A 25,121-nucleotide genomic window follows, 5' to 3' on the forward strand; every position below is an offset into this window, starting at 1 on the left:
GGTTTCGATCTTTAACCTCGGTCATATGGCTACGAAAAAATCGGGGAAAAAAATTAGCCCACTTTTACTTTCATTTAAAAAAAATGTGAAAAAGGTCTATTACCCATATCGGTCCATAAAATTTTTGGTATAATTTTAAAAACACCCAGAATTATAAATACATTTATTAAGCACAAATAAAATTTGATGATATACTCGTTGATTTTTTTTCCACATACAACTAAATTAGATGAATACCACACTGCGCAAATTACATAACTTAAACCACTAAATTTTTGTTATATAATTTATTAACACTTTTACGGATCCTATATATATATAATTATATATATTTATATATTATATACTTATTTTTATATATTTATGGTACACATTAATTGTTTTTTTGTTGTAAAACAAAATAATTTATGAATAGTTTTTCTCACATTATTTGTAGTGAATAATTTTTTGTTTATTTTGTTTAAAATAGTCCTTTTTTCTTCTTATCCTTTTTCTCTTTTCCATCTACAGTCCTGCAACAAATATTTCAAACATAAATCAAATCAAAATTGTACAAAAAAACATTAGAAATGTTTGTAATTAAAATTGTATTCACACCTAAATAAATTTTTATATTTCTTTATTTAAAAAGGTCTTTTAAGCCTCTCATGTGCGCAATCTTCGTATGCGGTCTGAAATTTAATAGAAAAAATTTTTTTTATAATTTTGATTATTAATTTTATTATTTGTGTGTTTTTGTTTTTTCTCTAAATTATTATTTTTTATTACATGAATACATGCCGATTGGTGTAAATTTTTATGGTGGGTGAGTGTTCAACAAGCTCTTTATCAAAAATCAAAACAGTAACTTATTTTTTAGAGAAATAATTTTACAGTAAAATTCGTTTATAATGATGGATATTAATCCTTGATTACGAATCAAACCTAGTTGAGGAATAATTCAAAGTAAAGCTTAGTTCACACACGATAAGACAATACAACATTTTCTCCACGCGAACAAAAAAATTCAGTACATCAAAATAAACTTATAGATTTTTCTACGAGGAAAATCTAACAAAAATTTGTTCACCGAGTCTTTCAAAATCTCATATAATTTGCGTTTTCCCAAGAATTGTAAACTTTATAACAAAACACTGGCGTGTTTTGGCCATTTTCTTTATGCGACGAGGGAATGAAAAACGTTCTTGAATAAAAACAAAATTGCTCAAGTAAATTCTAAGAGTTAGAGCAATTCCATAACGCAATCGACAGAATCAGTTGTTTTTAACCAATATAGTCCCTGCTTTAATTAATATCTTTTGATTGTTGCTCCTCTTGCGACGCTAAAAACAACTCCATAAAAGCATTGCTAATTTCAAATATAATTTTCCGTTACAATTTTTTCGTGGATTAATTCATCTATTGATTTTTCCATAAGAACGGAAGAAAAACACAAAACAGGTGTAAATAAGAACGGAACCCTACTTATGTTCAACACTTCTCCGAGAAAAGCTTAATGTCTTACACTTTCAATCGATTAGAATGATCGTAATGTTCGCAAATAAGAAAGAGAGGAAAAGTCAATCTTCCTTTAAAAAAATGTTGATATCATATGCGGAGCACAAATTACTCGCAGGAAAATTTCAGTATGAGAATTTAATATGAAGCCATGGTTTTTCACCGTGAAAAGCATAAGCAAGCTTACAACTATAGAAGAACCATAAATTTAAGGCGCAGATATCAGGGAAAAGCAGTTTTTGTCTATAACCTCACGGGGGAAGCATCAATCAATCAATTTTTAGAAGCCTTATTACAGAATTTTTCCCACCAATTTAAAATTGCCAGACTGTGATATTCTTTAGAATAAGTCAGATGAACATTAGAGGATTGAAGAAGTGCTTTATTTAATTCCGACGAATTGAGACTCATATTTTTACGATTACGTTTTCGATTTATATTTTTTGATTCGGCTATTTTCATTTTTTTCATTATCATCATAAACGAACTTCATTGTAATTGTTAAACACAACGTGAAACATTAACGATACACAAAAAAAAACATTATTTCAAATTCTTAATAATTATAACAGGTGCGCCATCTTTTATGTCGGTATGTCAACATTGAATAACATCAATTCGGTCCTTTGTCTGCCCAACTCAATTGGTTGACAAATGTCAAAGTTATTCAATGTTTACAAATCGACATAAAAGACGGTGCACCCTGTATTTTTCTACGATTTAGCTAACTTGATAAACTTATAAAACAATGACTTCCATGCAGGTTTCGGACTGCTTTTGAAGCCAATTATGTTTTACGAGATATCTTTACATTGCTTTTAAAATAAAAATGTATTCAAACGACAACGTGTATCTTGAATCAATCATGTTACTATCTCTAATTTTTGAACCAATTAATTATATGTGCCCCTTATATTTTGTACAACTTGGGAAAAATGATTAGAACATTTCAAGAAAAAGAAAATTATATAGAAAAATTGTGCAAAAAAAGAATTAAATCCTATTATTAGCAAAGAATGTCTGGTTGTTTTTTCGATTAACTTGAATGAAAATGAATTAGCTCAAAGATCGAAATTCGTGTGAACAGGCAACATATACAACAGAATTGTTACAAACACACTCCATCCATTTTGTTTTTAATTTTAAAATTATAAAAAAAATATTTAAAAAAAAATTATCTACAAAATTGGGAACAAAAAAATCTGCCAATTATGCATTAAAAACAAAAGAGTGAACATGAAATTTGAAGAAAACCTTTCAAAATAAAGAAATTTTTGATTACCTTTGTACCAAACCAAATAAAAATAAAATTAAAAAAACCAAAGCATTATTTTTGTTAACGCTGATTATGCAAAATTAATAAATAAGAGCATTCCATTTTTAAATAAATAGCAAAAAATAAAGTTAGTAAAATTAATTTTATTAAAAATTAATAAAAATAAAGTCATATTAAAAAAAAAAGCAAAAATAAAAGTCACAAAAAAAATTATCAACGTCTATATTTGACCCACTCTTTACTGTTGGCTTCTAATGATTTTCGACGTAGTTCCTCCAACGATACATTATTTTCACGTTCCCAGGATGATTTCTCTAATTCAAATTGCCTTCGTTTCTCTTCTAAATCTTTTGCTTGTTGTTCCAATTGTTTTTTGGTTTGTTCATTTCTTCTGGTTAATTCATTTTCTGAATCTTTTAATTTTTGTTTTTTCTCTTTTACCTTTTTAAAATAAAAATTGAATTAATAAATTATTTACTAAAAAAACGTAAGTCAGTCATATCATCGAGATTTGTGCTAAATCAGAGTCCAGCGAAATGTTAACATCACCGGAACACTTCATCTAAGTCTATGAGATTAACACCAGTTTTCCGATAGAATCACGCACTTTTCATTAAAATTAAGCTAGAATTCAAATTAACACAAATCTAAACTCTTCTTTTCGATGATATTACTGAGCTAACTATAATTTAAAATCTTTACCTTCATCTCGAATACTTGTTCCATTTCTAATTCCATTTTCTTCATTTTAAGATCATGTTCCTTCTTTTCTTCTTCCATTTGTGCGAGTGGATTCCTATTGAAAAATTAATAAATTTTTATTAACTAACATATCCGAAGTAATTTTATAAGCACAACACCGCTCAACAAAATGAACCACTAAAGTGTTTAAAAAAATTTTCTAATGTGATTTCTATAAATTATTTTATGATTACTAATTTTTCTACACTATCCCATTAAATAAGTGACGCATTTTTAAAGATACTTTTTAAGAGTGGCTGTCCTAAGTCTAAATGGTAAGACACATTTAGACTATGGGGTCCGTTGTGATACCGAAAAGAGGGTTGGCTCGTCTCATACTTCCACAAACCATTTGAAGCTGTTTAAGAAACAAGAGTGTTTTGGCGTCATCGGAATTTAGATCGTAAAGGACGTCAAAGAAAGGCTGACTCAGATGAGTCCACCTCCTCATGGTAAGAGCGGAAAAAGATGATTGTTTCCTCCACTGTGACATCTCGAGCAATAATCGTGATGCACTTGTAGGCCCAGCCGTATTCCCTGGAATATCCTTGTGTCCCTGTATCCATATCAGGTTACTTTCATTTGTTCCGTCAGCTCATTTAAGGACATGAGGCAATCCTGTAATATCTTTGATGTTAGGCAGACCTAGAGCTTAAGTATTTTAGCGCTACTTGGCAGTCGGTGAGGATAATAATGTCGCTGAACATTCCAACCACCACTTCCGCTTGATACATACCACACTGATCCAGCAGCCGGAATGACAGCCTTAAATTTGAATTTTCAGAGTAAACCCCACAGCCTACTTTCCTCTCTAACTAAGATCAGTCGGTATAAATCATCCCATTTCTATGATGTGGGCTTAAGCATTAAAAGAGGATAAAATAATTATCAGGGGCAGCTTACGGTAAATGAGCAAATAATTAATAAACTAAATAGTTTTTTGATTAAAAAAAAAACGCTTATAAACAGATTGAAAAAAGGCTTTCAGTCCAAGGGACTGATTTCTAAATAATAATAAAAGCTAGTGCCTCTTCAATAAACTAAAAAACAAAACAAAAAATTAAACTTTAATGTTATCAACTCCTACTATGTCTATACGCGGCAAAGTCGTGGACAAACAACTACTATTGTTCATCGAAATTAAATCTAAAAATATTACAAATAAAAACCAAAAGTATACACACAAAAATAACTGCGAAAAAAATGTGACATAACACGAAGCCATACTGAAGAAAAAATAACGTAATTATAAAATGAAATTGATTCCAAAAAAAAATTAAATAAACATACAACATACCTTAGTAGAACGTTATTTATTTCCTGCATATGGCTTACGTTTTAGCTTTTTTCTTACGTTTTAAACATTTACAACAATAAATTACCAAAGCACTTACCAAAAACTCATAAAACTGCTGATTACTCCTTGAGAGCATAAACTAAGAATGAATATGTCATTTACTAAAACGTTCTACTAAGGTCCACAAACGTTTAAATACAAATTACAATTTTACGTTTATGTGAAATTGAGTAAAAATTATTTGTTCTCCAATCAGATATCAAATAATTGGATATGTATTGTGTAAATTTTTATTTTGAATTGATTTTTCTTGATAATGTAAATTGAAATGAAAATATTACTTACTTATTCGATAAATGGATTGGTTTTCCATCAGCACCAAGACCCGCTAATTTTCTACATCGATAATTTTCATAATGTACATTATTGGTAACATCTTTTAAATCTTGTAAATGTGTTCGTATTACCATATTACGCAATGCAATAAAATCACAGTGTTCTAAATTTTCAACTAAAATGGGAAAACAGAAAATAAAATTAATTAGAATTAATATATTTCTTATATTTTGTGGTTTTGTTCATTTTGAAATAAAAACTACAAAAATTGGGATCATATTGCGATTGTTCGAGTCTTTTGTAACATATCACGCGAAATCCAATTCGAAAGCCGATATTTTTGAGATATTTTCGGCTGAATTACGAGAAATAGTTATCTAGTCGTCAAAAGCTGGTTATGTGTCAAAAAACTATATTAATAAAATTGATTTAAGATATTTATGTTTACCTTCTGCGATACCCCACGGATATTTACGTCCTCGTAGTTTTTTACCATCTACTTCAATAACAGCATTCGAACCTACAACGGCGAATGGCACTTTACTTCGTAATAAACGATTCATTTTACCTTCTTCTTCTTGATCATCCAAAACTTCAGGAAAATCGTATATTTTTATTTTATGTTGTGATATTTCGTTTAGTATCTAAAAATATTGAAAAAAATTAACTCCTGGATATAATTTCAATTTTAAAGATATTTAACAACTTTTGTCTTGAAGATAATTTTTGTTAACAGAGACTTCTCTTTCAGAAGGGTCTGGATGAATTGATGAGGACCTGATGAATGTCCAATTGGGGCAATTTTCAAACAAGAATAAAATTGAATAAAAAATCCAAACATCATTTTGCCTGACTCAACAGAGGAGGGTCATTTCGTTCTTCCAAGTATGTAGTTTTACATTTTTTTATTCAATTATGACCTCAATTTTTATTCAATAGATTCCAAGTTTGATCTCTTTTTTGACTAAGATGGCCGGGTTAAAAATGATAGCTAGTTTCTGAAATAAGTAAATTATAAAGAACTCACTTGTTTTTTAAATAGTTGACATTCATCGGTGGTCATTGTATCCGCTTTGGCAATAACTGGCACAATATTCACTTTATCACATAAACGTTGCATAAACTCTATATCTAATGGTTTAAGACCATGACCAGATGGCTGTATAAAATATAAACAACAATGTACTCGTGTATCTTTGATTTGTTTACGGGTCACACGCGATTCACAATTTAAATATTCTTCATATTTATTTTCAATAAATTCAATAATTGGTACCCAACAATTACTATTATCGACGGCATCACCAAATCCTGGTGTATCCACAACCGTTAATGTTAAATTTACACCATTTTCCTTTAATAATACACGACTAGTTTCAACATTTACGGTCTTTTTTATTCGTTGTGATGGACCTGGAAATTCTGCACCTGGTTCTGATTGATAAATATCCGTTAAGAACATTGAATTGATCAGTGTTGATTTTCCTAAGCCGGATTCACCTAATAAATTAAATAACAGATTAATAATTTTTGTCATTTTACATAAAAAAATTTAATTCCGCCCGAAGATACTTGAGAAAAATATCGTAGATACTTAAAAAAAATTTTTTGGCTGTGGCAAATATTATAAAAATATACGAGGTGGACCAACAAAACTCATGAATTTTACTTACCTACAACCATTAATGTAAATTCAAATCCTCGTTTAACAGCTTTTCTGTACACTTGATTTGGTAAATTTGCAAAACCAACATAGCCATCAATTTCTTTTTGTTTAGGTCGTTCTTTAGTACCTTCTTGAGCAAGTTTTATTTGTTCTTGGGGTGGTTTTGCTGGTGGTTCTGGCGGTGTTTCATTTTTTATCGATACTCGTGATAATTTATTTGTGTCCTATACAAAAATTAGTTATTATTATGTTCTTGAAATTTAAACGTAATTTTGATAAAATTCTGTCTATAGAGTAGCTTTCCGGAGCAAGTAATGAATGTCTCAGATGTCATGCTTGGCACACTCGGCTTCGATGAACATGAGATCTGAGACTTATAGCTTAAAATTACTTTAAAATTTTCAAAATTTGAGCATACAAGTTAACTTCAGATAGAAAATACCAATACGATTTTTTACAGAAAAAGAAAACCGCATAAGTTCACTATCAAAATAGTATAAAAATAAAATTGCGGTTAATTAAAAATGCACTTGATTTGAATAAATATTGATTATATTAAAAGAAAAAGAAAACAAAATTAACTTACAACATTATCAATGGTTGCGGTTTTCTTCATAATTGAATTTTTAACATCAGTTGTTGTATTGGTGGTTGGTGCTGCTGTTGAATTTGTAAAATTACTTGATGGTGATGATTCTGATTTGAAGAATAATTCTCGTTTACTTTGAATCTACAATTAAAAAAATACCATTTATAGCAAATAACACGTTTATTGGTAGAATAGAGGTGAAGATTAATTGGTAAAAGAAACAATTAGTTATTTCTAATTAAGGTTGTCTTGGAACGAAAACGGAGTGGAGTAAGAAAGTTAAAACAAATTTGGTAACCAAGAACTCAAGAAAAAAATTAAACAGTCCAATTTTCTTAGAATTTCACCTCGGAGTCTAACGGAATAAGCTGGATATTAGTACAAATCTTTATTTTGATAGAACAAATGTAGTCTCAAAAGCCATATATGGTCACATGTCAGCGTTCTTAGATATTCCAGGTCAAAAGTGGCAAAAATTAGTTTTTTGAGAATATCTCGTTTCCTTTGCCTTCAATCGTATTTATATTTATTATTAATTTTTATTGCTTACACCTTTATCTCGTGATGAAAGAAATTCTCACAATTTCTGAAGGACTTGTAAATCAAAAAAAAGTAAGTTAACTAGAAGGTTACACTTACCGAAGAGGTAGTTGTTGAATTATTTGTGGAATTAATAACGGTGTCATTTCCATTTGTCTGATTTCCATTCGACATGTTTTGATTGGGTGGTGTACCAGTACTATTTTGATCAATTAATCTCTGTCGGAGAGCCAATCGATCTAAACTTGCCAGCCTAAAATAAAAAAAAAAAAAATTTATCATTAATCAAAATTTATCGGAATAGAAAGACACAAAATTACAATTATTGGAAACAGAAAATTAATTTTAACAATGGACTTTTACGATTATGATTTATAATCGATACTGAAATAAGTTTAATCAATGTAAAATATTTTTTTCGCTTCAAAAAGCCACAAAATTACAATTTAATAAAAACAAGAAAATCAATTTTAACAATTAACTCATATATTAATAGCAATACGCGCGCTATGCGATTGTGATTTAATCGTTCTAATACAACATCAACAACCGATACTCGAATAAAGTTTAATCGGTATCGAACATTTTGGCTTCAATCACATACAAACAATCTTTATAAAAACATCTGTAACAGACATTCTTTTACACTTTTAAACAAAATAAAAACTAAAAAAAAATGGTATTCTCATGAATAGTTTTAAAAGTTTATAGTTGAATCCATTTAAAATGAATAGTCAACCGCAGCCAATTAAAATCAATTATTAATTGATTTATTTCATCAATTAAAAACATATTTTGTGATTATTAATTTTAATGAATTGGCTACGACTGCGATCGTGATGAGTCGACAAAGACAATTGCAGATTTTTGCACATAGGATAAACAAGAATGAATTATTATAATCTTAATAAATTAAAATCAAAGCAGCTTTTGATTTTAAGATATCTAATAAATTTTAAACTCCTTCAGGACTTTTATATTTAAAAAAAAGATATTCCTTTTAAAGGACTTATTTACAAGCAAATACAAGCGGAAGGCATTAGTGTTAAAAATACTTTAGTATAGTGCAAACACTGTAGCAAGTTTAGCTTTCAGGATCTTAAGGTAGTGCGAGCACCAAGGCAATTTTAGATTTAAGGTTGAAATTATTTGTACCTTACTTGCAACTTTGATGATGAATTTTGTTATAACTTCATGAATGTAGACGAAAAATAAGAATAAAATTTTTCGATATCTGCCTTGGTTTTCGAAATATTGAATGCTAAATAATTAAACAAAATTTTCAATTTTCGATATTTTGAAAATTACTCCAGATATCGAAAAACTTTGTTCATACTTTTCGTCTTATATTGGGGAGGAAAAAATTTAAAGAATATTTAGGTTAACATTTTTGATTATGCAAAACACGTTCGAAGTTCAGAAAAGGTTGTGGAATGCCTGGTTTCAAATAAAGTTTTTATTTAAATTTTTATTGAGTTTTTTATTTCAATTTTTAAGGTAGATTTTTTATCAGAATTTTTATCGCTTAAATATATTAAATTTCTGCCATTTGGATTGGTTAGTTATGGTCAATTGCATAATATTTCATTTAAAAATCCATTGTTTTTTTTTAATACAATTATCAAGTGAAAATCTTAAAATAATTAAAATACTTGTTTATCAAATTTCCATTATTTAAATAACTTAATTTACATTCCATAAAAAAATTTCCAAACAATATTTCATATTTTCCATTGCATATTACCATTAAAAAAGTGTAATAAAATTTGAAAATTTTTTTAATATAATTATAATAATTATTTTATTCGGTAAATAAAAATTTATTCACGGTACAGTCATATCTTTTCTCTCTTTTTTATCCTTTTGCAAAGGAATTTAGCTTTACTATTATTATTTGTAACGACCTCCATATACAAGTAATAACATAATATTTAATAAACGTCCCTAAAATCACTGGCCGATTAAATAATGGAACAACTTTTTAGGTTCTGAGGCCGTAAACCTTTTAATTCGGGTGCCAGCTATTATATTCCTGAATATCTACATTTTTTTCTTGTTCTAATAAGAAGTTAAATGAAAAACAAATGTGAAAATCAAATTCTGTGGCATCTGACATCCAACAACAAAGTCCGACACTTTCCGGGAAAACTTTCAAAGTCGGACTACGGAAATGCAGTTTTCTTGAATGTTGGAGTAGATTTTTACATTTGGTTTTGATTTATCTTCTTATTAGAATACGACAAAAAGCAAATATTCCGGGTCCAGAACTTTAATGGCCTTGCTCAGTATTGTCGCATTATGTCCACATTTTCGACTTTTTAGAAATAATTCAAAAAATGTATGTAAGTTTATCCCTACAAGCCTTAGGTTAATATTACTAAGCCAGATTTGACCTTATATGTCAAACAGACACAGATCACTTCATCTATGTCTATCATATTCGAAAATGGGAAAAAATATCTAAAATAAATTTTTCTTAAGAAAAAAACCTTAAAACTTGTCTTTTTGGAATCTACTATCTAGGAAAAACGTTTTGATCAGTGAACGAACCTTTTTCATGATACACAGTGCATAGAGGTCGTATGAGTATTAAAATTCGATTTTTATATTTTAAAAGTAATAAATATTCTAGTTATCTTCATAATAAGTAATTATATTATTATAATAATACGTCATCATCTATGCAGTTAATTAATTAATTGTAATAAGTCTTTTAACAATAAATTTAATAATTGTTATAAAGTAAAACCTTGAAGCATTTTTATTAAACAAAAAAATTTATATTAAAAATTCTATTTTGTATTATTATTATTATAAGATTTATTTCATTTGTTTGTTAATCATGCAATTCTTTTCTATATTTTCCAAAACGATTTGGCAACATTGACAAAATTATCTTAGTAATATTTTGAATTTTATTAGTGATAATTTATTTTAATAAATAGAATTGAAAAATATTATTCTATTCAATTTAACTGATTTGGCGAGGTTGCGAATTTTTTTATTAGAGATTGTTTAAAAGTTTTTCTATCAGTGATTTCAGTTTAGGAATAACGAGTGCCGTTTGTTGTAATTTTCTTTCTAGGAAAATACACGATTGAAAGATGATCCTAAGAAAACGTTTTTTTCTTGAGTTTAAATTAAAAACCATTGAAATGCGTTTCTCTGCTCGTTGACTACAAATGAGAAGTCTCCATTGCGGTCACATGGAATTTATTTCATGAATCATAGTCTAAACAAGATAACTAGGGATTCCAAAATATGGGAAAAGATTAATTTGATGCCTTTTGGATCCCGAAAAGACATCGTACAGAAAATCTATTAATCATTTTTTCGCTTCGTGGTAAACACAAGTAGCTGTAAATATGACTCTTTCTCAATTACACACGTGATTTCAATGAGTCAGCGACGCCAAAGGAATTTTGACAGTTTACGGACAGTGCGGGTAAACTGGAGCGTGTGTGCCAGCCGTTGCAGCCCAAACTATAAAGGCGTAGCAAGCTGCACAGGTGGTCGGAGAAAAATCGAAATTTAATTATTTCTATATGCGCAGGCGTGTAGACCTAAAATCCGGTATATTATAGCATTTGTGTTCTCTAGCCTACACAAGTATACTTTTCCAGTTTGCTTGATAGGTATACCTTAACGTGTGTGGCGGGTCAAGGTCTATTTGAATTATATATATATCTCAAAAAGAAAGAGGCACCGCTCTGTCAGTTGCAGAGATAATGGCATGCAGAGACAGTGAAAAGCTTATACTCAATAAATGGGTTAAATTGAGGCTTGGGCGATTAAACGTACTTATGTATTGTATTTTACATTTATATTGCTGATCGAAACTTGATACTAGAAACAGCCTGAGCTGATAGACACAGATTAGAAATACTTAATATTGCTGACCTGGAAGGAAAATGGCACTGTGTAGTGAGTTGTATCAGTGCCAATCCAAGGGACGAGCAACATTTAGCACGTAACGAAATCATTAGATATATCTCTGTTTGTGGATACAGACTACTAATGCGTGATACCAACTTAATTAATAGAAAAATTTTGAGCCAAACATCGCACAATTTATTAAGCACATATTTTTTGAAGGACGTATTATTGAAAATTGTATTTTGGTATAAATTCCATCAAGTATTAATAAAAAGAGAAGCAAATAACATCTTTCACATATTTTAACGATTTTTTTTTTTGTTAAAGTTCGAAAAGACCTTGTAGACATATTATTTTTATAGTCGTATTTATTTCAGTAAGGTCGTTGCATTATCAAATATTTGTTGTACATCATTTAAAAATATTTTTATACTGTTGAGTACACGCGTGAAGCACTGATTATTTTCAAATTAAGTATTTACGTGTATTTATAGTGTGCAACAATTCATCATATATATTATCTGCGTTTATACATTATTTATGATTTTTGTATAATTGTTTTTATTCAATTAAATGATTTTATCAGTGAAATAATATTAGTTATGAAATTCCCGTTGGGAAATTACAGTTATATAAATTCGTAAATAATTAAGAACTATCATACCCATTCATCCTTATATATTATAAATGTAAAAGTAAGAATGTTTGTTTGTTTGTTACGCTTTCACGCAAAAACTGGCGAATGCATTTGAATGCAACTGTACAGCAATATAGCTCATATATCAGAATAACACATGAGATATTATTTATAAAGATATACTTAAAAGTAAAAAAATCGGATGCATTTGACGACTGGTCGAATAGGTCGGATTAAAATTACCCCATCCACCGAGTTTTATCAAATTCCAAAACAAATTTTTTTTGTTGCGTTTTTCCCGATTTTTTCAAATTAAGTATTTATCCTTTAAAAAAATTGCAAAAAATCGAGAAATTTTTGTTGTCTATTTCGATAAAACTCAGTATATAAGGTAATTTCGACTCAAAAAGTACAAAAATCGGGTGTATTTGATGACTGGTCGAATAGTTTTTGAGATACGGACTACCGTCCAGTCAAAAAGTTTTGGACTAATACTATCATTCAGTGCATTGACTGTGCTATGACTATTATACATATACCATATATTATTTTCACAAGACTGTAGTTACTCACTATTATATATTCTATACGTATACACACACATACTTTGATATATACCTTTACCATTAGTTTTTATATGCTTTCCACAAAAATTATCGCTAAAACGAGTTATTTATTTAAGTTTTTTATCGAAACTATATGGTAAATAATTTTTATTTTTTTTTATATATTTTCTAAATATAGTATTCTACATTATATTAGTTTTTCATAGAGATGGTGGACGTCATTCATTGGTAAATAAATATAATATTTGTAAATTTGTGTATTTTTATACACTTCTCCCATGTACACGTACAAATTGCGTCACTTTTAATTGCTAATATCTCATGTATGGCATGGTAAATCATCTTCTAATTTTAACAGCAAGTGTATTATGAATTAAATATTTTATATTCTGAGTTTTGAGAAATTCTTGGAATATCAGTTTCGTGTAGGTACTACCTTAAACTAACATAAAAAATATTATAATTCAAAGTTAAATTTTACAACTAATTAATCGTTATCTTAAATGAATCATTCTTCAATAATTTTTATGTTAAATATAAATAAATATTTGTTAATTTTTATCAGAATGAAATTTTAGTTTTATAAAAAAAACTATCCACAAAAAAATTTAAAACATAAACAAATGTATATTTTCTTTAATCAACAACAATTATTATCGATTACAACGCAATAATCAATAACAATTATTTATTAATTACCACGCACAAAAAAAAAACTTTAAATAGTAATATAATTTTGGTTTAGGTTTATTATCTTGAAGGTAATTACTAACATTTTAAATTTTTTAAATTAGTCACAAAGTAATTTTTAATGACTAAATAATCATTTTACCAAAGTATAATAGTTTTTAGGTATAATAGATTAAAACGTATGACATACATTCCACAAAATTTATTATAGAATTTTCAAAAAAATATATTTCTTCTTTAAAAAACTTTTAAATAAAAAATACTTTATAGGAACAAGCTTTTATTGTACTAAAAAGTAGAAAATAATCTTAGGAGTCACTCATACATGCCAATTTGTAAAAGCTTGAGGTGCTCAATATCAAATTTGAACTGACAATGGGGCTGGTGAAACTAAATAAAAGCTTGTAAAAATGTAAAATATCTTAGAAATCACCCTCCTAAATTACAAGTTGGATATGCGCATAATTTTTACATAGAAATGATGATAATTCTAGTTACGTTGATATAGAAAAATCAGGTCGAACTTTCGTTTGTTAACGATGTTACGGAACCCTAAAATAAACCAAATGTGTTCAATAGATGAATGATTCATTCAACAAAGATATAAAAAATCATACAATGAAAGTACTATTTAGCTATTAATAGTTTTTGCAATAGAAATGATTGTTTATATAAATTCCGTACCAAATGTGTCAGCAAGTTGGCAAAAACGTAGATTAATATGAGTAAAGTGATCCTAGCCCTTTATTTCCCGAAATGTTTGACCGAAAAATCCATAAAAATTAAGCGAAAATAGTAATTTGTGTATTTAGTAGGAAAAGCATATCGGCTGGATCAGCAACCATAGAATTCCTACGATCCTATAATCCAATGTGGTGAACCGATACGGGAAAATTACTTTTCTCGTCTAAGACGGGAAAATGTATCGTACAAAAATATATACAAAAAAATTTCCTGCAATCAAAACGCTACTTGAAACTGTCTTTGGTGAATGAAAATTGATGTCTGATCGATGTATTGATTTAATTTATATTCTTAGAATATACCTACTAATCTTTAGTTTCTTGGAAACCAAGGAAAAACCTGATTCATTTTAAATACTCATCATAAAATAATATTAGTTAATTAATATTCATGAATTGCAAATGAGTTCACCTTAATTAACAAAATATTTCACTCCAGTAACATACATCAGTGACAAATTCAAAGTAGTGTTGTACTGATTCACTTGATTCAGCAATTGAATTATTTAAATCTTTTTATACTAGGTAAGGCTATTTTACTATGCTTATTAGTAGTAAATCTACCTTGAGCAATTGGTTTGAAGATGCTTTGAGTTTCCGACTCCATCGGAAGTGATTTATCCACCAGATCTATTCCCTTAACTGGGAAAAGTAAGGACACTTTAAATTAGAAATATGTATTTAATTTGTTATAAGGAACAACTTCCTCTATCTTTTTTTAGTCAACAGAACGAATAAAATCTTTCCGATTGAAATCGAAGCTTCAAATTGCTAATAAAAAAATAAAAAACAAGGCTCATATCCTTGATATTATGTCGAAATATTCGCACGAATTGAGATATTTGAAGGGATCAATTTTTAAATCAAAGTTTCTCAATGCACCACTAATTAACAAAGAAATTAAGAGAAATACATTATTATTGCTTTCTCTCGTGGGAGAAACAATGCATAAAAATAAATATACTTTATTTTTAGTGTAAGAAACATTATGAATTAAACATTTGAGAGGAATTTCCGGTGATAACAACACATGTTATGTTCAAAGTTTACTTGAACTTATCTCTTCTCAATGGTTTTTTGACGTACACTGACGATCAAAAGTTAGAAGTGATTTATGGTTAAAATTGTAGTGTGAATTGTAGTTATTTATTTTTATCGCCTAAATTTTTAAAGAATCACGGAATTGCTTGACGATCATAGTTTTTAGGGTTCTGTTGATAAAAAAAATCCTTATAAATTTCATCACAAAACTACAAAACCTAATTTGCAATTTTTGGGAAATGGTATACCCTGTATTTCTTTATTTAATCTGCAAAAGTGGAGTTTAATTATTCTGCTCTAAAATAAAACACAATGGCTAATAACTATGAATTCACTATGAAAATTGAGTCAGTATTTCCTTTTTTTTAACAAAAATGTGTTCAAACTTTTGGCCGACAGTGTACACTTTTCTAAACCAACTTCTGTTTAATATTATTATTAGAAGTTTTTTTTATAAATAAAACAAATATAAAAAAAATTTATAATATTTAACCAAACAAACTTCTGTAATCTAAATAATGATTATAATAAACTTTGGAGGGCCTTAATGTATCATCCATAGGGAATAATGTTTATTTGTTAAATGTTACAAAAATAATGGTGTTAATGAAATACGTCCCAGTGTTTTGAACTCTTTGATCTTGTTTAGCTTAGTGTAGCATATCATGCTATATAAGTCAGAACATTCAACCGTCTGACCGTGGGTTGTATAATATTTTGCTTGATTCCCTAGTCATAAGTACAGTTTTCCCGATCGCTTTTTATTCCGGGAAAATCAACTTTTGTAGCTTGCTAGAGTGTTGTTATAACAATAGCGCCGCAAAAATTCAAGCCCAAAATTCAATCTCTTCGGACTTAATGTGGTCGGAACGACCGTATTATCGGCTAGAGGATAAAAATATAATATTTCTATAATAGTACTTTTGAGTTTTCATTATTATTTTAGTCAAAAGTACTTTTGACCGGTTAATAGTTTTGACTGTAACATATATATTATATAAATCTGTTATGAAGGACTGGATTATTATTAAATTGACCTATTTAATGTAAATAAAGCTCTAATCAAATACATATTTGTATTTTCAAATGCTTGATCGATGTTCCTGGAATTCTCAGGCATTTTGCATTAGTTACCTGTCTGCTCCTACACTATAATATTTAAATTAAAGAAAATAATGCGATTAAGGTTTTTTTTTTTTAAATAATATGATAGATAATTTTATGCGTGATGAATCGATAGTCACGTGCTACGAAGCACATAGCGTAAAGTGTTGTACCTTGGGGACACAATACCCCTTATATCACTTTTCATATTCTTGGAATATATTACATTTTATGAGACAGTAATGGGCTAAGAGTTAGAGCCGAGTTTCGTGATATGTAGTTTTTCCCATGTAGTTGTAATTACGTAAAGGGAGTGGGGGAACCTTCTTCGGTAATGGCGGATAAAACCCTTTTTGCAAGGGTGGAGTATAGTTTACGTCACCTAAGAAGTGAAAATTGAAGTGGGCGGATGACTAGATCTTGTCTAAGGAGTGAAAAAAGAAAATTTAAAAATTATCTTTTTTGTTTTGACATTTCATAAAACAGAGTGAAGGAATACAATGAAAAATACAAAGTTCGGCTCTGTCTCTTTGTCCACAAGTATGTGAAGACAAACTTTACAAACTGACATTTTTTTTATCTAACTTCATAAATAAGTATAACTTCGCCTAAACAAGTATACATTCAAAAATGACTTTAAATTGTGATCCTAGATACAACAATTTCCCATATAATATACGTGTTTCCTTAATTAATCCCCTATTGTATGTATAATCGTTGATCACAATGTGTTGGTTATAATGAGATACAGTATTTATTATAGATATATAATCACTACTAAGGTAGATAAATAAATGAGCAGGTATGGAATTATATAGGTATTAAAATAATAATAAAATAAAACTAAGAGGATATGTATTGAAAACAGTTTAGTAATTAATTTAATGTCATTAACACATGTTTTAATATTGTTGACTAATGAATATCATCATTAAATTTTTTAATTTTTATGATCATTTAGTAGTAAATCATAACAAGCAAATGTTAATTATTTGATTATTTTTATAGTAATTAATAGATTTTAATTTACTCCTCATACATACAAGTAAATTAATTGCAGCGTGATCAGTGGGCGAAATGTGCAATTAAATATTCATATAATAATAAATTTAATTATCCGTCAAGTGTTTGCTTATAATTTATATGTAAATTTACAGGGCAATAATAACAAAAAAACAGAATTTGTTTCACTTTATCGAATTCCACGTTTTTCGAGATTTTGCATTGAAGATTTTGGATATAATATACTCTTTTTCAAATTTTGAGGGTGAATTTTGTTAGAACTTTAGGGAGAATTAGGAGTAAAATTTTTCAATATATACCATGTTTTTGAAATATTGATACCTAAAGATTTAGAGAAAATCACTTGTAGAAGAAATAACACACAAATGCCATTCATTTCATCACTTTAAATATAAATATTATCGAAGATAATAAATGAGAACTTTAGGATATATCGAAATAAATTTCGATTTTCGCCCCAATTTCGTAGATAAGTTTTTGATATTTTATAAATACGTATTTCGACTACCAAGTAGTCATCATCAGTAGTTCTTTGGTGTGCAGTCCGCCACCAAATTAGCAAAGAGAAATGTTCATAATAAGAGTAATCACGACTAGCTAATTTTTACTGATGATGACTATTTGGTAGTCTAAATACGTATTTATAAAATACAAAAAATTGATCTAGGAAATTGGGGCGAAAATCGAAATTTATCCCTTTAAATGTATTTTATGGAAAAACAAATGCCACTTTGTTATAATTTAATTTTCTTTACAGAAAAATATTTGTCATACTTTTACCTCATGACTATAAGTTTTCCAAATTAATCTTAAGAAAATTAACCGTCGATCGATTAACATCGATTAACAGTCTGATTTCATAGATTTGGTTCTTTTTTTCTCTACTCGTAATTAATTACCATTCTGAAGAGTACATGAGTTAATCGAGTACATAGGAAATTTTACATTATACATAGAAAAGCGCCAATAGAAAGTGATCCAAAAATGAATTTTACATAGAAAAGCACCCATAAAAAGTATTTCGAAGAATGAAAAACGCTAGTTTTATGTCAAATGAAGATTTTGAAAGAGAAAAACACAGGCATGAGAATTTTGTGTTTTAAAAGTAAATAAAAATAAATAATTGTTAATCTTATAATTAATTAATTATTACCTTTAAGAAACAATGAAAAATATTTGTGTAACACCTTTTTTTTAAAAACTACAATTTATAAGAAAAATTTAATAAAATTAATTTAGCACATTAAAATTAATTAGTAATTAATTAAACTCTTTTTATTATTATATTACAATTAATTATATAAATTACTTAACAACAATATAGTAATTATTAAGATACTTATGGTGTTCTACTATTACTATTATTAAACTCCGGAAAATAGTAACTACAATTACATCATAAGGAAGTACTATTAACTACAGACTCTTTCTCCACTTATGTTTCAAATAGTGAATAGTTTTTAAAGCAGTATTTTTTTTGCAGTTTTAGTGGTTGTTATTTGCACGTTAACGTGCAAATAGTGTTCTATATATTTTCACGTTAAGAAGTCATTATACAAGATTGAAGACGCAGAAGAGCATAGTAGATCGATGATCATGGAAGCAGAGATTGTGGTTCGAAGTGTACTTTTCTTTATATTGAACATATGGAAGATTTTTTAATTTCCGAATCAAAGAAGAGGTGTTATAAGTTTGACCGCTTTGTGTGTCTTTCTGTCTGTGTCTAACCGGATGAACCAATGTGGATTTTTTTTCTTTAGCTTGAAAGGTATCCGAAACAAATAAAAAATAGGCGATGATCTTCAAAATCCGATCATTTTGGAGAAGGCTCTAAGGAAATAGTAATTTAATGGCGAGTGTTCTTAAATACGTTTCAAAAAATTTATCGTGAGTTTCTTAAATTTTGTAAATTTAACTTGTACACAAATATTGTAAGACTCGATACCTCAGACCGTAGAACCCTGCTTCGAAAAGACAGAGACTGTGCGAGAAAATATGAACTGACGCTAGTAAGTGACCGTAAGTGAAACTTTCCTTGGGTAAATTATGTGGATCGACTGATTCAGTTGATGATAAACCAGTTCAAAAACTGAATGGTAAGCCAAAAAGTGTCATCGAGAGATTCATTATGCTGTTTATTTTGTGAAAAAATTTTCGAAAAAATCAAATGAAACCAAGAAAAATAAGAAAATAAAAAAAGTCGATTTGCTTAAAAAATCCATTTTCCAAGTTTTTCACCGAGATTATCTTTATTTAGATGTAAGAAATAACCTATGAAAATTCCATTGCAATATCACTCTTGATAAAATGGATGGAATTTGATGAAGTTTTACGTTCATTGGCCTTTTCAATTTATTTCATCGAACATTGTACACGTTATCGTGTAAACAGACCTTCGTTAAAAAACTATGAACTTATAATTATTATTATTGAAGTAGAAACGTATGAGTAAAAAAAAATAATATTTTTCATGTGTAAAATATAATTCCTCATCACTTCTATAGAAAAAAAAAACGTATATTAATCAAAAATGCTCTATAAAAACATTAAAAACTCAGCCATATTAACATAGTAGTTGCTTAAATATCCTGTATACTTGTATATGTATAGTGAAATTTTTCGCTTTCGTTACTTTTTGGGACAATATGCTATTAAAATTTCAGCCCATTATATATTTACGTTTTCATTGTAAACGAAGGAACAGAAGACATAACAGAATTGTGTGAAAACTTTTTGTATTCCGATACACTACTTACGAACGTTCCCAAAAAAATTAGTGTATGAAAATATTTGAGACTTGTAGATTCTGTTTGAGCTTGGGAAAATTAGTCGAAAATTAAGAGCAAAATTTTTGATATATATAATAATAATGGGGTTTAACCTCCGTTTGTCTGACATATACGACTATAACAGAGGCCATCCACATCATTATTTGTTAATCTTTATTTGTTTAATTACAAACATATTTACAATTACATTTTGATGTGGGTGGAGTCGGTTACTTCGTTCTTATCCAAGCGACGACAATGTGATCAATTCTGCACTCCCATTAATTATAAATTGTTCACACTGCCGCTGCCTGGATTCGAGCCCGCAACCTAAGTCTAAATGGACAAACAGACAAAGACAAACGCCTTAGACGGCTCGGCCATTTAAGCCGATATATAACATAGTCTTTCACACAAATTCATTTCATCACTTTTTATGTATTTTATGGAAAAACGAGTGTCACTTATTATAATTTTCTTTATAGGAAAATAATTTTCGTGCTTTTAGCTTATGACTAAGTTTTCCAAATTAATGTTAAGAAAATTACTCTTGTTACATAATAAAGTATACTTTTAGAAACACTTCAATATAACAGCTCAAATCTATAAATTTAAACGTCCTTAAAAGAATTCAATTAAAAACAAAGATTTCATGAAAACACATACATATTAAAAAAATTTTTACAATTTTCTTTTCAAACTAATTTTAACACAATTTCACAACATCACCATCACTTTTACGATGGAAGTCAAAAAGAACAAAATGTGCACTCACGCAGTTAGATGATCAGTGTGGTTGGTTTTGTTAAATTAATGGCGAATTATTTAATTCATTAATTAACTTTTATTTAGAACATATTCATACATAAGAAAGAGATGGTAAGTATGAAATTAAATTTACACGGTAACGGGTTAACAAATTCCGTAATTTACACGGTATTTAATTTGTTTAGGAAAATTAAATAATTAAAACCTATCTGCATTATAAGTAGGAGCGTCTATCTGATCACACGATCCTAGGCGTTGAAAATAAAAAACTACCTTTGAGACGGACTCCAATAAGCAAATAGATTCTTAGATTCTTTCGCAGACACCAAATCACGCCGTGTAAAGCTGTAGTAAGATTAGAGGGGAAAAAATGACGGTACTAAAGATTAAGAAAATTTCGTTATTGTCAGTTGTCTTTGCTTGTTATATGTTTTTGTTCCTGGTATTAAAATTATTAGCAAATATAGATAATAAAGAGTACTTTATTTATTAAAGGATTGTTATTTTCCCACAAAAAATGCCACTCATTGTATTTTAGGGTGGAATAGGGAATATTCATGAAATTTAAATTTGGTTCAAATATTTTTCTTCCGTAACTTTATTGGCTGGACATTTCAACTAAACCATTATTTTAGTAATTAATATCTTTTTAATTACTTAAAAATTTCTAAAACGGGAAATTCAAATTTTTAAACGGATGTGACATCATAGTACTGGCTTGTCAAATTTGTTGACATACTGTATGGTATTAATTACTTACATTTTGTATGGTATCACATTGAGTTATATTATTCTATGGCTTTTAATTAGAAAACTTAATGATAACGAGTGTAAATTCTTACTAGAAATTTATTTTTTTAAAGTGTAAATTATACATTTAACTGTCACCAATTGACAGAACACGTACTTATACGCCATCAACAGAGAGCGCCAAAAAACTGCGTTTAAATATCTCAAAATTATACTATATTTTAAATATTTTTTTACACTTAATTACAACATTTTTAAGCAGTATTTATATTTTTTACTTTGTTATAACGGTGTAAGCAATGAATTAAAAATATATAAAAAATACATGAATATTCCCTATTTATTTAAAACAATGGATAGAAGGATCGCCATTATCAAGTTATTGTACGATTAAAAATGCAGATTCGGAGCTGCACCAAGAATCTCTGGTTTACCAGATCAGCACTCTGTTATGTAAGTAGTTGTCTAAGAGTAAACGTGTAAATAGGCATTTGGGTGAAAAACATATTTATAAAAAAACATATTTATAACAATTAATAAACACAATAATACTTCATGCTTGGTCTTAAGGTGAAACTACATCTATACGTATTCGTTGTATGCGTAGTCATGGTAGGGACAATAAAATCAATGCCAGCGCTTCCAGCGAAAAATTTTGGCGATAAAGGACGCTGTTATGACTAATTTGCAATTCTTTACATGTTAATGTTACAGAAAATGTCAAATTAAAATTATTGAAAAACACTAATTTAATTAATCTTAATGCATTAAAAATTGTGAAAATAAGAAATCAAATTGCACAAATATTATTTTTCAAATGTAAATTATCATAATTATTTATTTAAATTTGTAAGACAATAATATTAAATTTTCATTGTAAGTAATAAATGCAATCCATACAATTCTATAATTAAAGTAGTGTATTGTTGCCATGGATGCGCCTACAATAAAACTCACGCACGGTGTGAATACCAAGAACTTGATTAGTATTTTATGGTTTTATAAAAAATAAATCTAGTTCTCTTCATATTTATGATTGATAAATTATGGTTGTTTTACTTTCCCATATCTATTTATAATTGTTAAGAAAGTATTCACAAAAACAATTGATTTTCAATACAATCGTAAACACAGATCAGTTGACAACCTTCAGTTTTTTCGCGGGGCAGGGATTTAATAATGCACCGTCCCTCTCCGACGTTTGAGATAAATTGTTAATAAAAATACTCACAAATATAATAATGGATATAATTTTTTGTTGGAAAATACAGTTTAATAAATTAGTTTTTTTAAATGAGAGACAAGTGACAATCTTTAAGATTTGACATTTTTTACTCTCTAATTTTACAACAGTTTTAAACGGCGTGTTTTAATCTTTACGAACAAGTATATTAGCTCATTGAAGTCCGTCTCAAAGACAGTTTTATATTCAATAGCTAGGATCGCGAACGAGGCCAGAGAAAGCGAAAATCTATGGAAAATAAATCATATGAAACTAAATCATATTAATATTACAACCGCACTAAAATGATTTGAAAACGTTTTTCTTTTGAATTATTAAAAAATATCTGGCGCGAAGTTAAAAAACGGCAACACTGTCTTATAACTTATATTGCTAAATAACTAAATAATTAAATTTTATGCTTCCAAACGTCAAATTTCATTTTCGTTTCTTTGTTTTGTTTTTGAAATTTCTTTTTTAATTACTAAATGATTAAATTTTATGAATTTCCATTTGAAAATTCAAAAGTAATAATTTCACTTACAATATTAATAATTCATTCAAAAATAGTGAGAGTCCGACTTGTTTTACAGAGGTCTTGGGTTCGGAACCCTGGTAAGTAAAATTTTTATTTTTTCTCTACATGTCATGTTACGACTTATTTAAAATAATTTCATTAATTTAAATGCGTGTTAATTTCCCGCATTTTCTTGGGCGTCTCCATTCAAAATTATTCATAAGGTCAGTAGTGTTTCATCATTCATAGTGACAGGTTCGTTACAAGTTTGACATTTGTGTTTCACCTTCATTTGACTTCCAAACGTCAAATTTCATATCGAATTTGTTTCTGAGTAAGTTTTTGCTTTAATTAACAAATTTGCTTTCTAATTTGTGCAATAATTTTTTTGTTTTTTGTAAAATTCTATATTATAAATAATTTACGTTACATTTTGTCCAGATATGTATTACTACAAACCTTTCAACATTTAAAAAAAAAATTATTTTGTTGGAATCACTTGTTTATTTTTTTCAAATTGAAATCATTTTCTGGAATCATTTTTTTGTTTTGAATTATGTTGGCGCCTATACTAATCGAATCAAATCAAATATCGATAAATAAAAATTAGTTTAATCAACCGACACATATAAAGGTCGGCACTAGTTTATTTGTAAAAAATATATTTTTTTTGTTATTGTACAAATATCGTTTTTTGTATAGTTAAAAAAAGAAATCGATACCAGTTAGTTGGTTTTGTATTTTTCGTTTAAATCGATTCCAGTTAGTTTGGAATACTTAGATATAAATTTAGTCATTGAAAATAAATTCAGTTAGTTGAGTTTTTTTTTGAAGATCGAAGGAATTTTAGTGATTCGAAATTTAGTACGAACAATTATATTAAATAAAGTGAATTGGACCACAACCAACATATTAGCGGCCAACTAACGTCAGCCGCCAATTGGTGATTTATCCACAATTCCCCTTTTCCGAATTTACCCCTAAATCACCAATCACTACCGGTGAAAATTAATCAAGGTAAGCCCAAAGAAAATTTATTTGTATAATTGTTTTTTTTTTTATCTGGTTTATTAAATCTTATAATATTTTTCGTTCGTATACAGTCCACACTCGTGGACGTCGCATTTAGGCGCGTTCAAATTATTAAATGATTAAATTTTATGATTTGTTTTGTAAAATTCTATATTATAAATTTGTTTTATATTTTGTTAAAAAAATTTTTTCCATAAAACTTTTAATATTTAAAAAACAAAAAATATTGTGTTGGAATATTTGGTTATTTTTTTCCAATGAAATCATATTTTAGAATTTTTTTTAAAAATAACTACAGGATTTCCATTTGAAAATCAAAAAATAATAATTTCACTTAGAATATTAATTAATTCATTCGAATTAGTGAGATATCTCATTCAAAATTTTTCATAAGGCAAGTACAGTTTTATCACAGATAATGACTGTTTAAATTGTTCCTTCG

The 25,121-nt window shown here is 28.1% G+C and overlaps 1 protein-coding gene across 3 annotated transcripts in view; it reads right to left on the bottom strand.

The window, feature by feature from the left end:
- Nucleotides 1-460: 460 nt before the first annotated feature.
- Nucleotides 461-25,121, bottom strand: part of LOC123298012 (septin-7) — a 62,003-nt gene continuing 37,342 nt past the window's right edge. Inside the window, exons 3-12 of one of the 3 annotated variants that reach the window (XM_044879874.1) lie at nucleotides 8,042-8,195; nucleotides 7,400-7,543; nucleotides 6,821-7,037; nucleotides 6,175-6,647; nucleotides 5,596-5,791; nucleotides 5,157-5,322; nucleotides 4,909-4,950; nucleotides 3,476-3,569; nucleotides 3,009-3,214; nucleotides 461-512 (exon numbers count right to left, since the gene is read on the bottom strand). In XM_044879874.1, coding sequence (XP_044735809.1) covers nucleotides 461-512; nucleotides 3,009-3,214; nucleotides 3,476-3,569; nucleotides 4,909-4,950; nucleotides 5,157-5,322; nucleotides 5,596-5,791; nucleotides 6,175-6,647; nucleotides 6,821-7,037; nucleotides 7,400-7,543; nucleotides 8,042-8,195 — 1,744 coding nt within the window. Of the gene's footprint in view, nucleotides 513-597; nucleotides 672-3,008; nucleotides 3,215-3,475; nucleotides 3,570-4,908; nucleotides 4,951-5,156; nucleotides 5,323-5,595; nucleotides 5,792-6,174; nucleotides 6,648-6,820; nucleotides 7,038-7,399; nucleotides 7,544-8,041; nucleotides 8,196-25,121 lie in introns of all 3 variants that reach the window. The other 2 variants (XM_044879875.1, XM_044879877.1) reach the window with 2 other exon arrangements.

The sequence above is a fragment of the Chrysoperla carnea genome, chromosome 4, assembly GCF_905475395.1.
Source record: "Chrysoperla carnea chromosome 4, inChrCarn1.1, whole genome shotgun sequence".
Lineage (NCBI taxonomy): Eukaryota > Metazoa > Arthropoda > Insecta > Neuroptera > Chrysopidae > Chrysoperla > Chrysoperla carnea.